Raw genomic sequence first — 15473 nt, 5'->3', positions numbered from 1 at the left:
GTGATCAATGTAGCACTACTGTGTTTATGCTCGTAGTTCTTTCACTTGGTGGGAGACGGTTTCTACATCTGCATAGGGTTCAATAAACGTTCTTTGCTTTATCAGATACTTTTTATTTTCTATTCAGCTTCTCAGCCCATTTAGTGTAAACCATTTCACTGAGATGGGAGGGAGAAGAATGGGATCAGTGTGCCCTTTTTTAAAGGCACAGCAGTGTGTGTTGGCTGTAATAAGGAGAGGTTCCCAGAATAAAAGAGAGCAGATCATGCGGTTCAGATAGACCATGCTTCTCCAACGTGCAGCTTGCGAGCTTCTACTAGCTCTCCAGCTACCTCCAAGTAGCTCTCCTGTTTGCAGCCTAACCTACTAAGTTAGCTTTTTGCTTTGTGGATTAATACGTGTGCATCAAATAGAATTAATATATGTGCACCAATATCGAAAGATGCGCATTTTTCAAAACTCCCATGCTGAAGTTTGGAGAAAAATAGTTGAATTACTAAAATGTATTTAAAGCTGATATTTGACTGATATGTCATAAGACATTGGGGAGACTTAGTACTAATATTACCTTGCTATACGAGTCGTCACAGTTATGACTGATGTATATTACCGATGTCAAGGCATTCCTCCGTGACAATGCCTTTTTCCATTACTTGTGGAAACGTTGCCTGATGTACTGTGCTAGCAATCTTGCCTAGGGTGGCCACTAATGTGATTGGGTCTTTAGTGGTCATTATTACAACACTTATCGTATCAGTAGCTCGGAAGGATTTTGATTGAACATACGTTTCCCTTATTACAGAAATGGTTGGAGACTCCTGAACTTTCCTCCCTATGTGTTCAATATATATAATCCATTGTTTGTAAGGAGTCATGATGAGTCCAGGAATAAGTGTGCCGGAGAGACGCGGGTTTGGCATTTTCTCTGCACTTTTATGTGGGTGTTGCAGTTGATGGATATTTGGACTCTTGATCATTTACTGTGCCCAAACTTCTGCTGTTGCTTAAATGAATTTTTCTTTTATCTGTAGGTTGGGGAGGGACAAGGATCTGGTGTTCCTGCTGGGGGGTTTGAAGGCTCTTCAGGGCCTCTTCCACCACACCTGGCAATCAAAAAGGAGACTGGTAAGCAGAGATGTGCAAATCTAAGCTTCATTGAGCAGGGTAAAACATGCTAACATAATAGACTTTTTTTTAAAATGAACTAATTCTGTCTCCCGTTGATCATCTTGATCTTTACATGGGCCACAATTTTGCTTGCAGTAGTTAAAACTGAGATGGTAATTACAAGGTTACTGTTCTAATGTCGTCTTTTGTCCACACTATGGATTTCAGCATTTCCTTCCTTGGAAGGGTATTATGATGCCTCTACTAGTGTAGCGGACCGGACTGGTAAGAAATTAGTTACTTATCTGTAACTCCAGTTTTCATATATTCTCGTGCTTGAAACACTCCCTGTCATCAGCCTAGGAATCCCCAGTGATATCAAAATAGCAGTACACCGTTAAAATGGCCGTAGGACTTAATAACCGCGGTTGTTCAGTAGCACATCCACCTTGCTTAAGGCAACATTAACTTCAGCCAATGAGGTAGAAGTGCCAATCACCCCCCCCCCCCCCCCCCACACACACACACGTGACTACCATAGCAAAGCAGGAAGCAGGCCTACCTTTATTATAAGTGGTTTTGGAGGACTACCTGTTATACTTCAGTGCCGGCTTCCATGTTCACATCACAGCAGTAGTGCTTAGTGAACGTGTCTGCGTCTCCAAGTAGCTGCACTATAGTTGTCTTACAAGAGTGCAGCAGTTGTAGCCATGCTCCTTGTAAAAATGAGTCCTCTGTCTCCTGGAACGGGCGTGGCTTTGTTATAGCAGAAGGTGATACAGGCTGAGAGCCAACATGCTACGCCCCTGTTTTGGACAGGGGTCAACCCCTTTGTGGTTGGCTGTAGGAAGCTGGCTCTTTTTATATGTAGGAAAATGCCCCCTTTTAACATGGTCACCCCACTTTTTGCCTGGTCAATGGGAATTCGACTGAAAGTGCACTGGATTCCTGCTAATCAGGTGCCCAGTGTCAGAGCTCTTTCCCAAAATTGTGCAATTGTTCCCCCCCCCCCCCCCCCCCCCAACTGGCAAAACCTTAAGTACCCTCTAACTCCTGAGTAAATGGTACTCTGGTATTTAGGGCCTGAGGTACTAAAGAGGTCCCGTAATGGCTGCAGCAGGACTTGTGCCACTCTAAGGAACCTCTCAACAAGCACATGCAAGACTGCCATTGCTGATTAAGTGTCTTGGTGTAGACAACGGTGAAAACATGTCACACATCCCCGTGTGCCATGTCCCTAACACTGCATGTAATATGTGTAGGTCACTCCTACAGCAAGCCTTAAAGTCCTCAGGCAGGGTGCTGAATATTACATGTGATAGCTGTAGGAAAATGACCCTTTTTGCATGGTTACCCCCTAACGTTTTGCCAGAAACCCAATGTACTTGGACTATGTGTGCACTGGGTCCCTGCCAATCGGGTTCCCAGGGTCTGTGTTCTTTCCCTAACCTGTACCATTGTTTTCACAATTGGCACAACTCCAACCTACCTGTAAGTCACTTGTAAGGGGTGGAAATTGTAGCCAGAGAAAGGCCTCTAGGAGGCTGCAGCATGGATTATACCACTCTCCAAGACCACTCACCACAAACATGCACCACTGCCATTGCAGCATGCGTGTTTTGGAGCAGCTAAAAGTGAAGAGTAGACATGGCGCACATCCCTGTGTGCTGTGCCTGCCCAGCACTGTATGAGGCTGAGATAAGTCCCCTTAAGGCAGCGTGCACTATACCTCATGTGAGGACCTATCTGCATGAGCAGACAGGCCCCTGTAAGATCTATGGCCATTCTTAGATATTATATGTGCACAGTAAACCCACACTGAGTATATGATCTAGAAACTGGTGATTACGAGTTTCCTAACACCATAATGGCTTTTACGAATCCTGGGATGTTTGGTATCAAACATCTGAGACTGATAAACCTGTATAAATTCCAGTGTCAGATTTACTATCCATTGCACTCAGGGGTCCCTTCCAGATGGGACCCCTGAACCAAACCAACCACCTGTGGGTCCTTGACTGGTGAAAACCAGCCTGCCAACATGAGACCGGTCCTATGGTGCGGTCCTTGGCTTCCAGAGCCCAGTAAAAAGCCTTTCCTGGGTGGGGGTATTCATACCTTCCCCATGTCGGTAAGAGCCATCTGTGGCAGGGGAGCTTCAAAGGCCATGCCACCTTTGCAAAGCGACCCCCCCAGCCTCTCCTACTAGCAGGAGCAGGCCCCCTTTTGGGGCAGGAGGACTGACTGGAAAATCAGGACAGCCCAGAAGGAGGGCCCACTTCTGACAACCCCACCCCTCAGATGGGGAAGGGAAGCTAATTTTTCAGTGCCCACCATCTTGCAGATGGCAGGTTCCCTCAAATCGGGGTCAGTGATTGTGCCCACTCCCCCAAGTGGGGGGGGGGGGGTGTGAGGAAGTGCCTTCTTTCTGGATGGTTGCCCTCACTTTTGCTGAATTTCTGATGTGCTTTGACTGAGTGTTCCCTGGGCTCATGCTAATCAGGTACCCAGGGCCTATGATCTTTCCCTAATACTGCATTTAAGCCTAAACCCAATTGGCATCTCTGGCCCCAGGTCAGCCCCTGGTAAATGGTAGCACAGGTACCCAGGGCACTGGACCAGAGAAGGCCTCCAAGTGCTGCAGCACTTATTGTACCACTCTTAGAGGTCCTGTACCCTGACACACCCACACACTTCCTTTTCAGGCTGCGAGTGTTAGTGCAAAACAAAGTGAAGAGCCGGCCTGGCACACATCTGTGTGCCATCCCTACAACCCACTGTCCTGGCATAGATCAGTCACCCCTCTAGCTGGGTACACTATACCAGTGGTGAGGGTACAGGTGCATGAGCCCTGTACCCCTACAGTGTCTAAGTCCATTCTTTGACATTGTAAGTGCAGTGCTGCCATTAAGAGTATATGCTGCTAGGAGTTTGTCATTACGAACTCCATAGCACCATAATGGATACACTGAAAATGGAGAAGTTTGGTATCGGTAAAAACAAGTGAGGAAGAGAGGTGGGCCCACCTCTGCCAACTCCACCCCTCAGGTGGGGGAGGTGAGGTGAAGCACAACTCTCAGTCCACGCCATCTTGAAGATGGGGGGGGAGGGGGGGGCTCAGCCAACCAGGGACAGGCTCGTGCCCATGCCCCCCTCCCACTGGAGGGTGGCATAATAGGGGGTGTAACCACCCCAGGGAAGGGACCCATAGGTCCCTGCCTTTTACCTACCTATAAACCCCTTGCATCTAGTATTTAGGGGCACCCCTGAACCTTGCCTCCTCAGACGAGAAGAAACTACAAGAAGAAGGACCCAACAGCCGTGCAGCAGCTAACAAGAGGAAGACACTACTGACTTGGCCCCAGCCCAACCGGCCTGTGTCCACCTCGAAACTGCTCCTGCGAAATACCGGTGTGTCCTGCAGCCAGTAACCTCAAACCCCGGAGGACCTGCCTGCCTGCAACTACAAAGACTTTGTCTCCAGTGAACATCGTATTTGTTCATCTGCAACCTCTGGCCGGACGCCGCAAATCCGCCCCACTCCGTACCCGCTGTCCGCGGCCGGAGCTCGAGTGGGCAAATGCCACAAGGAGGTGACCCCGGCCATCCTGACCCGAGATCTGGTAACCCCTGACCTGCCTCCAGCCAACGCCTGCTGCCTAAATCCAGAAGGTCCCCCCAACCACGGCCAGGAGCTGGTAAGAAGATCCAACCCCAAAAGGTACCCCTGCACCGGACGCCCCACGGCCTTGGGTGCCCAAACTGACGGCGCCTAACCAACCCCTAATTTCCCAACTTACCTCTCAAAGTGGGAGTTGCTCCCAGAAGACCTTCATCCTCGAGCCTGCAGTGCTTTTGCCATCCGGAGGTTCCCCAATTGAAACCAACTAGGCTCCAGACGTGGAAACAGCAGCCTGCACCCAGCTGCCCTAGTGCCACTGAGGGTGCACATTTGGTGCTACTTTTTCCCCATTTGCCCTGAGCTAAAGTCCAGGAGCTTTGCTCCCACAACCAAGTGGCCTGCTTGCCAGCAGCCACCAACCGAAGGCCCTCTGAGCCTCAGCACTCTGCACCCGCCCTAGTGCAGCTGAGGGTGTAACGAGAGTGCATCCTTGACCCTGGGGGAAACCTTGTTCTAACCTCAGAATTTCTTTTTATTTATTAAAAATGTTTTTATTGGTATTTACAAATTACATTATGCAAAAGAATCTGACATATAGCAGTTTTCGCAGTTGGTCATTTAGTGCAACAGTGATTGTCTTGTCAGTCTATGTTTGTCCGCCCCGCGAAGTCTAGCTCACATAAAACCTAAAGCACATAGATTGTTGCAGTTGGGCGCTTATTAAGTTGGAACATGTTACATAAAGGTAACTGGTGGTTATTTGGTGACAGAACGCTGGAGGTTGTGTTGAGCTGGTTTGGCTTGTTAGACGGCATGTCTATGGGGGTTTATAGGTGTTTAGGAATTTGTATAGTTTCGACCACATCCCTCTGTCCCCATGCCTCCCGGGTGTGTGTCTGAGTGCAGTGTTATCGGCTCCTCTGAGGAAGGTCAGCCACCCTTTGAATGTGGCTTTGGAGGTGTTCTTCCATTTGGTTAGTACTGGTTTGACTGCAGTCGTAAGGAAGAAGTCCAGGAGGTTTCAATCCTCTTTAGTGGTGATGTCTGGTGCGATGTGTGCTGTGATAGTTGTGGCAAATGTTTCTTTTATGCTGCTGCCTAGGGTTTTGTTTCAATCCTCTTTAGTGGTGATGTCTGGTGCGATGTGTGCTGTGATAGTTGTGGCAAATGTTTCTTTTTATGCTGCTGCCTAGGGTTTTGTTTGTGAAGTCTATCACCTTTTTCCAGATGTTTTCGACCTTAGTGCAGCGATAGATGAGGTGCTCTAGGTCTCCTCCTGACCGTGCCACATTTCCAGCACGTTGTTGTCTCTTATGCCTATCGAAGCGAACCGGGATGGAGACCAGTATGCCTGGTGCAGAAGCCAGAATTTAGTTTGAGCCAACACTGGGGATATCATATTTTTTTGATGGAGTCACCCAGAGGGTTTGTAGTTCCTGTTCCGTGAGTTTGGAGCCTATTTGGGTGTCCCAGTAGCTGGTGTTTTAGCGTTGAGTTTGGTGGTGACTGGTCGGAGGAGTTTGTAGAGGAGTGAGATTTGGTGACCTGTTTTGTTTATGGTTTCCATATACTGGAAGATTGATGGTTTGTGTTTGCCTAATTTGTACTTTGTTAATGCAGTTTTTATTGCTAGGAAATTGTATAGTTCTATGTCTGGTAGGTCGTATCTTGTTTTCAGGATGTTAAAGGTATGGGGTTCTCCTACAGCTTCAAGTTGAGCTGGGAACGAGATTCCTAGTTTTCTCCAAGACTGTCGAGCGTTTTCTCTCTGTATTTAATCTTGGGGTTGTTCTTAAGTGCTTGTTTGTTAGATGTGAGGAGTGTTAGTGGGTTTGTCTTATTTAGAATTGCTTCCTCTATGGCGAGCCATGTTGGTGTGTATTGCTGTTTCGGGAGCATCCAGTGCATCCCCTGTCTGGCTGTGAAGGCTAGTTGAAATGATCTCCTGTCTGCTACGTTGAGTCCGCCCAGTTCCTTCTCTAGTCTGAGTTTTTGGAGGCCTATTCTGGGTTTCTTTTCTCTCCATATAAATTTGTTTAGCATTCTGTCTATTTTCCTGTTGAAGTCGTCTGTGAGTGCTAGGGGCAGCATACCTGCTAGATAATTAACTATCGGGGTGATCATCATCTTTACAGTGTCTATTCTGCCCCACAAGGTGATGAATTTCGGTGACCAGGTTTCTAGTAGCTCCTTAATCTTCCACAGAGTTGTTTTTTCATTTTGTTCTAAGGTGCTTTTTAGACTTTTCCCAAATTGGATACCCAGGTATTTGACAAACCCAGGTTGCCAAGCCAGCCCGAGGCCCCCATTTCCTCTCTCGTTGTGTGTATGTTGAGGGGCATGCATTCTGATTTGTCTCTGAGTTTGTATCCTGAGTGGTTTGCGTATGTTTCGATTGTTTGCATGAGTGCTGGTATGGATCGGCCTGGTTTTTCCGTTATGAGCAGGTCATCCGCATAGGCAGCAAGTTTGGCTGTGGTGTTGATTGTTACACCTGCTTATGTCTCTGTTAGCCAAAGTGTCTCTAATAAGGGGTTCGAGTGCTAAAAGGAACAGTAGTGGTGATAACGGGCATCCTTGTCTAGTCCCTCTCTCAAGTTTAAATTGAGCCGAGGAACTTCCGTTAATAGCTTTCAGCTTTGGGGTTTTTGTACAGTGCCATGACTTTCTTCGTGTAGCCGTCTCCTAGGTTGTATGCTTGCATGCACTTCTCTAGGAAATGCCAGGATACTCTGTCGAAGGCCTTTTCTGCATCTAGTGTGATTGCTACTGCGGAGTTGAGGAATGCTCTATGACTTGACAGAGGAGTCTTGTATTATCGAGAGACATGCGTGTTTACATGTAGCCTACCTGTGTGTTTCCTATCAGTTGTGGTAGTAGTTTGTTTAGTCTTGTGACTAGCACTTTGGCGTATAGCTTGCAGTCTAAGTTTGAGTGATATGGGGCAGTAGTTTTTGGGCCTTTGCGAGTCTTTTCCTTCCTTGGGTATTACAATTGTTATGTTATGGGTGGTTTTGTAGCGCGCTCAATTACTCTGGAGTATCCTGGCGCGAAGATCAATCAAAGCATTTGTATAGTGCACTACTCACCCGGAGGGTCTCAAGGCGCTGGGGAGAGGGGGTCTGTCTGCAACTGTTCGAACAGCCAGGTCTTGAGCTGCTTCCTGAAGGCGAGGTGGTCCTGGGTCAGGCGGAGGTGGGTCGGGAGGGAGTTCCAAGTCTTGGCGGCGAGGTAGGAGAGCCTGTAGTGGCTCTTCGGATGCGGGGGACGGCGGCGAAGAAAGATGCGGAGAGGCAGAAACTACAGATAGAGATAAATTTAAAGTGTCATTTTAAAGAGATGGGTCTTGAGTGCTTTTTTGAAGAGATTAAGGTTCTGATTAGCGCGAAGCGCCGGGGGTAAGGTATTCCAGGCTACTGCTGCTTTTTAACGCAATGGAGTGTCCACCAAGACGAGTTTGTTTAAAACGTGGAACAATCAGCCGATATTGAGTGGCAGATCGGAGGGAACGGTTGGGCAGATACAAAGACCCCCAAGTGGGCTTAACCAGCGGCAGAGAAGAGGAAGATCCCACTCCAGGGAATCTCTCCAATCTCATGCTTCAAATAGCTCTCATGGCCTTGCTCAGAGAGGGATGACTTCCCCCTCAGAGAAAGGAACATGAGGCAAAGATGAGAGAAGCTGCTCTTAGGATTGAGAGGCAGGAACTTGATGTTGCCCTGGCCAAAGAGAAGCTTGCTCGTGCTAGAGAGCATAGAGAGAGTGGGTTAGAACCCACTGGTGGCAGCAATATCCCTAAGGATTAAGATAGGTGCTATGAAAATAGACACCTAAGCAAGATTGTGCCCCCTGCAAAGAAGGGGATGACATCCACAAATGGATAAGTGGTTTGGAGAGGGCCTGCAAAGTGCAGCAGGTACCCCAAAGTCAGTGGGCAGCAATCTTATGGCTCTCCTTTTCTGAAAAAGGTAGAGATAAGCTCCTCACAGTTAGTGATGGGGATGCTAACAACTACTCTGTCCTGAAGAGTGCTCTGATTGATGGGTTTGGCCTAACCACTGAACAGTATAGGTTGATGTTCAGAGATACCCAGAAGACAGACTCAGGACTGGACTGATTTTGTTGATTGTGCCACTAAGGCTCTGGAAGGCTGGTTATTGGGAAGTCAAGTTAGGGACTATACAGGATTGTATAATTTGATCATGAGAGAGCAAATCCTTAGCAACTGTCAAAACCTGCTATTGCATCAGTACCTGATTGACTCTGATATGACCTCTCCCCAAGAATTGGGAAAGAAGGCAGACAAATGGGTCAGAACCAGGATTAAGCAGAAAAACCAAAACCCAGGGGGTGATCAGAAAAAGGCAGACCAGAAGGGTAATGAGCAGAAACAAAAAGACCAGAAGTCTTCACCAGGCCCCCAAAAGGCACAGGGGGAGGGTGGCTCCAAAAAGAGCAAACCGAAACAAGAAGGTCCAAAGAATCCCTGGTGTGGATACTGTAAGTCAGTCTCTCACTGGTTTAGTGAGTGCACCAACCACCATTGCCCCTAAGGCAACTGTTTCCCCATGTCCAGCTGTTAGTGGTAGTTCCCAGCAAAAGGGTGTAGTAGGGTTGACCCTGGGAACTGAGATGGACTCTGGCCCAGTCTGAGTACCAACTCAGGCTGTTCTTGTCTGTGATGGGGACATAGCAATGTCCTCTACTGTAAGTCCCAGTAATCTGAGCAAGTACAGACAGACACCTTTTATTAATAAGATGGCTCAGGCCTACAGGGACACATGTGCCATTGTCACCATGGTGACACCTAACTTTGTGGACCCTGAACAGATCATACTAGGTGAAACCTACCTAGTGACCAACGCTAGCAATGCCACTCCCTCCCATAGTATGGCAGTTGTTAACTTCTCCTGTGGAGGGGAAACTGGCCTCCTGTGGAGGGGAAACTGGCCTCAAAAGAGTTGTTGTGAGTTCAGACCTTCCAGTAGTGTGTCTGTTAGGTAATGATCTTGAAACCTCAGTTTGGTCTGAGGTGGAGTATAGGACCCATGCAGAAATGCTGGGAATATCAGCACATGTCCTTGCTGTGACCAGGTCACAGGCCAAAAAGTGCTCACCTGAACAAGTGCTGGACCTTGGAACAATAGACCAGACACTACCCAAGAGAGAGAGCAAGAGGGTTAAGGCAGTGTCTTCCCCCTGCCTCAGGTTGAGGATCAGCCCTCCCAGGAGGATGATTCTGAGATCCAAGAGGGAACTGTCCTAGAAGAGCTTGAGCCTGATCAGGTTGAGTTTCTTGGGACAGGGGGGCAGATCTGAGGCAGGCTCAATTAGATTGTTCCTCTCTTGAACCCCTCAGACAGCAGGCTGCTGCTGAGGCTGCTGGGAATGCTCAAGGTACCCATAAAGTGTATTGGGATGATGGGCTCCTTTATTCAGAGGCTAGAGACCCCAAGCCTGGTGCTTCCAGGAGGTTGGTTATACCTCTGCAATTTAGGGGCTTCCTTCTTACCTTGGCCCATGGTATTCCCTTAGCAGGACACCTGGGCCAGAACAAGACTTGGGACAGACTTGTCCCTCTTATTTCACTGGCCCCATATGTCAGAAGATACCAAGGAGTTTTGTCGCTCCTGTGTTACCTGCCAAGCCAGTGGCAAATCAGGTGGCACAACAAAGGCCCCCCTCATACCACTACCTGTGGTGGGGCTACCCTTTGAAAGAGTGGGGATAGACATTGTAGGACCAATGGACCCCCAAACAGCATCTGGGCACAGATTTATACTGGTGGTAGTGGATCATGCCACCAGGTATCCAGAAGCTATTCCCCTGAGGACCACAACAGCTCCTGTTGTGGCAAGGGCCCTACTTGGAGTTTTCTCCAGAGTGGGGTTTCCAAAGGAGGTTGTCTCTGACAGAGGTGCAAACTTCATGTCAGGATATTTAACTGCAATGTGGAAGGAGTGTGGTGTCAACTATAAGTTAACCACCCCTATCACCCACAGTGTAATGGGCTTGTGGAAAGATTCAACAAGACCCTCAAAGGAATGATAAAAGGGTTACCTGAAAAGCTGAGGGGAAGATGGGACATCCTTTTAGCCTGCCTTCTGTTTGCTTACAGAGAGGTCCCAAAAAAGGGGGTTGGCTACAGCCCATTTGAGCTTTTGTTTGGGCCTCCTGTAAGAGGACCCCTATGTCTTGTGAACTTCAGAAAGCTTGGCATGACCAAAAGGCTGTGCTGACTGTACCAGCCAGGACAGAAAGTATGGGTGTTGGAGCCAGTGGCCCCAGCAGCACTCCAGGACAAATGGTCTGGGCCCCATACAATAGTTGAACAGAAGGGAGATGTCACCTACTTTGTGGACCTTGGGACTCCCAGAAGCCCTCACAGGGTGCTTCATGTCAACAGACTTAAAGCATTTGTCGACAGGGCAGACATGGGTTTGCTCATGGCTACAGATGAGGGGCAGGAGGAAGAATGACCCTCTCCCAGACCTGCTTACTCAGAACCCTGATGATGGGTCAGTAGATGGTGTAGTCTTTGCTGACAGCCTCTCTGAACATCAACAACAGGACTGCAGACAAGTTCTTTAGTCCTTCAGACATCTTTTTTCACTGACCCCAAGTCAGACAAGCTGGTGCACCCATGAGGTGGACACTGGTGACAGTCTGCCTTTCAAGAGTAAAATCTACAGGCAACCAGACCATGTCAGGGACTGCATTAGGACAGAGGTCCAAAAGATGATGGAGCTGGAAGTTATTGAGCCCTCAGAGAGCCCTTGGGCCAGTCCAGTAGTCCTGGTGCCAAAGCCTCACACCCAAGATGGTAAGAGAGAGAGGAGGTTTTGTGTGGACTACAGAGGTCTCAATGCTGTCACTAGGACAGATGCCCACCCCATCCCCAGGGCAGATGAGCTCATTGATTGATTGGCTTCTGCCAAGTTCTTGAGCATATTTGACCTGACAGCAGGCTACTGGCAAATCAGATTAGCTGAGGATGCAAAAGCCAAGACCGCATTTTCGACCCCAGGATGACATTATCAATTTGTGGAAAAGCCATTTGGTTTGAAAAATGCACCTGCCACTTTCCAAAGGCTGGTGAATCAAGTTCTCACAGGACTGGATGACTATTGTGCAGCTTATCCTAGTAGGATCACCTGGTCCACCTGAGGAATGTTTTAGAGGCTCTGCAAAAGGCAGGCCTCACTATCAAGGCTACAAAGTGCCAGATAGGGCAGAGCAAGGTTGTGTACCTGGGCCACCTGGTAGGTGGGGGTTTGGTTCAATCACTGGAGAACAAGATCCAGACCATCAGAGACTGGACTCCTCCAATCACCCAGACACAGGTCAGAGCTTTCTTGGGCCTGTCTGGGTACTACAGGAAGTTTGTGAAAAACTATGGGTCCATTGTGACACCACTTAATGATTTAACTTCCAAAAAGATGCCAAAGAAAGTTCAGTGGACAGTTAGCTGTCAAAAGGCATTTGATGACCTGAAGCAGGCCATGTATACTGCACCTATTCTGAAAAGTCCAGATTACTCCAAAGAGTTCATAGTCCAAACAGATGCTTCTGAGTTGGGTGTGGGAGCTGTACTTTCACAACTGAATATAGATGGTCAAGACCAGCCCATTGCTTTCATAAGCAGAAGGCTGACCCCTAGAGAGAAACGTTGGTCAGCTATAGAGAGGGAGGCCTTTGCTGTGGTTTGGGCCCTGAAGAAGCTGAGCCCATACTTGTTTGGCACTCACTTCAAAATTCAGACTGACCACAAGCCCCTCCTATGGTTAAATCAGATGAAGAGTGAAAATCCCAAACTTCTTAGGAGGTCCATTTCCCTACAGGGGATGGACTTTACAGTGGAACATAGACCTGGGACGGACCATGCCATTGCAGATGGACTCTCCAGATATTTCCACTTAGAACATGAAGACTCAACTGGTCAAGGTTAGTTTAGTGTCCCTAAGTTTGGGGGGGGGGGATTGTGTAGGAGAGTAGGGTCTGCTTCTCTTAAGTGCATTATAATCCTCGCGGTTGAATGCTAACTTTGGTTTGGCTTTATCTAAACATGTCGTGTAAGGTGCCATACGCTTTGGAATACTACCCCCTCGCCAATTCTGGCGACGGGGGTAGCATTCCACCCTTCTAGAGGGAGAAGACATGTTGTTGCTGACTATCCCGGTTAAAGTTAACCAGAGCCCCAGCGTCATAAAATGGACGCTGCTGCCACAGGCGCAAGTCTGACCTCCTCCTGCTGGGAGTCCTTCCAGTCACGGAGGTTTGGACAATAGGTTTCCTGCCTGGAGAGGTGCGAGCACCACCTCAGACAGGACTTTGTGTATTGGGACAGGGAGGGCTGAATAGAATGAGACACTGGGGCACACTAGGTGCTCCATGCATAGTCCAGTTCAAAACCGGTGCTGGGGCACTCCAGCCCCAGCGCGAAACTGGACAAAGGAAAGGGCGTGTAACCAACCCCCCCTTCCTGGTCCCACCCATAGGAGGGACCTAGAAAGTAATCCAGCCCCGTTTAGTAGGAGCTGAACCCCAGGACTTCAGATTAACCCTGGAAAGGAAACTTGACACGAAACTCTGGACCTTCGACGTTCTGCTGAAGACTGAAGAATCTCCCTTGTGGCCAAGGAGTGGGCAACCAGGCACCATCCAGCAAATCAACGGTTTGCTTTGTCGAGGCTCCCGCCGGGACCAGCCAGAGCACAGAGCCTAACAAGACCCAGACTTCCAGACCTCTCTGACCCTCTCTTCACGTCTGCAGTATAGCTGAGATCCGTGGAGGTGACGAAACACGTGGGATCTGACGACTTGCTAACTGTGCAGCTCCTGAGGTATCCTCGCAGCTGTGCACTGGGGATTGAGAAGCCCCGAATCCGAGCTCCACCTGCACCGAAGATCAGCACTCCACGAGTTCTGCGTGGGGCCCTTCTGCTTGTGTTCTGCTCGACGCGTTGTCCGGTTGCTGGCCCGTTGGCTAGTAGCCTCTGTGACGACAATCCTTTGAAACCAACTCGCTGGTCTGGTTGCTCCAGACTGGCCCTTGCCTCCCTGCAAAGGTGAGGCACCTCAGACCTTGCTGGTCTACATCAGAAGCCTTCTTTGTATCCTGCGTGGGTTGCCTTTGCCCAAGCTTGTTGACTCCAATCCGGCGGTCGACCCCTCCATCTGCGAGAACCTTCGTGGGACAGCTCCTCTCCAGCATCTGGTCGTCCTCGACGCCTCCTGGTCCGCGTGGCTGAAGAGAAAAGCTTCACGACAGCACCTGATTGCTCCTCTACGTCGCCTGGTTCCTTCCTGGTTCCACCTGGTCACTGGCTGGTGACCCAGACTCTGTCGCCTCTGCTTTCAGGTCTTCTTCATCCTCGATCCACCCTTGGATCCATCCGGACATCTTCCTCCTGGTCGCCTGCAGCATCTTTCTTCACAGGCTCCATAGACTTCAACGGCGAAACCTGACACATCTATGCACCCGCTTCTTGTAGGTGAGGTAACGCGACTACTCCGGTGCTCCCAACGGTATTGACTATCCAAGTGTCAAGGTTTTTAGTTCTTTCCTTCTAGCTAGACCGGAAGTGTCCTAAATCCTTCTTTTTCTAAACTATAAGTTCCCATTGACTGAACATTGACTTTCGCGTGTGTGTAAAGACACTGCACGCGCCACCTGTGGGCCTTCTACTCCTAACCGAAGGGTCAGATAGTGTAGCCCCAGCGATTCTCTAGGCCCTAGGCCTTTCCTTTCCCCAGTCGTGGTTCTTATACCACTTACTTAGTATATGGTTTTACGCACCCTCAGGGCCTAACTGTAAATTGTGCTATTTAAAGTATTTCTAAGAGTAACTTGTTATGTGCTTTTGCCTCTGATCTCATAAAGAGTACAGAGGAGTGTGTTAGTAAATAAATACATATATATTTTATATATATCCTGTGTGGTGTCCTTTCATTTGATATTCAAGGGGTTACATATGGTAAAACAGCTGGCTTTACACGCCCTCAAAAGTCTTTTAGCCTAAGACTGTTCTGTCCACGCTACCACTAGGAGAGCTGGTCTATAAGGTTGACTTACAACCATCACCATAAGGGTTGTTTGGACTGGTGCAAGGTGTTCACTAGAATAGTGAACATCATATACCAGGCCAACTTCTCACAACGACGGATTCAGTCTGAAGACCACCAACCTCCAAAAACCCTAGGAAGACTGATCAGCTTTGAAAGAGACTCAAGACTCCTAAAGACAGTGGCTCTGTCTCCAAAAAAGTACTCCAAGACCCTGCAGAACTGTGAAGGCTTCACCTTCCTGACCTACCTCTGAACTAGACGCCCTTAGCCCAGAAGATCCACCGGTCCAGAAGCGGTCCCCCCAGCGGTCTCTAGTCCAAATCCATTGAGGGGTGGCATCTCCCAGTCTTTGTAAACCCCCACCCTCGACCTGCCTGGTAAGGAAAAAACCTGACATCCCAAGACATATCTGCATCCTCTGGCCCTGCGTCCTGGTGACCAGAACCAACGGTGTCCCGACATCACCTGGCATCTCACCATCCTCCCCTGGCTGTTTGTTCCACCGTCTTGAACCTGCAACCGGAACAGACGATCTCCATAGAGTAACATAGGCCACCCGATGCTGTGTGGGCACACAGCCACCCCAGTGCCGCTGGCGTGGTAGTTTTGGTCCTGCTTTGGGCCCCCCTTTGTACTTACCTAAACTCATAAAGATTGTCCTTCAAGGCCGCTTGAT

At 48.9% G+C, this 15473-nt stretch overlaps 1 protein-coding gene across 2 annotated transcripts in view; it reads left to right on the top strand.

Moving 5' to 3' along the window:
- The window catches only part of DHX9 (DExH-box helicase 9), a 282357-nt gene that overhangs the window by 18103 nt on the left and 248781 nt on the right, over positions 1-15473 (top strand). For both annotated transcript variants that reach the window (XM_078643268.1, XM_078643278.1), the window contains exon 4: positions 1032-1125. In XM_078643268.1, the coding sequence (XP_078499394.1) occupies positions 1032-1125 (94 nt within the window). The remainder of the gene's footprint in view (positions 1-1031; positions 1126-15473) is intronic.

This window comes from Lissotriton helveticus, chromosome 1_1 (assembly GCF_964261635.1).
Source record: "Lissotriton helveticus chromosome 1_1, aLisHel1.1, whole genome shotgun sequence".
Lineage (NCBI taxonomy): Eukaryota > Metazoa > Chordata > Amphibia > Caudata > Salamandridae > Lissotriton > Lissotriton helveticus.
This window is presented reverse-complemented; position numbering and strand designations above follow the sequence as displayed.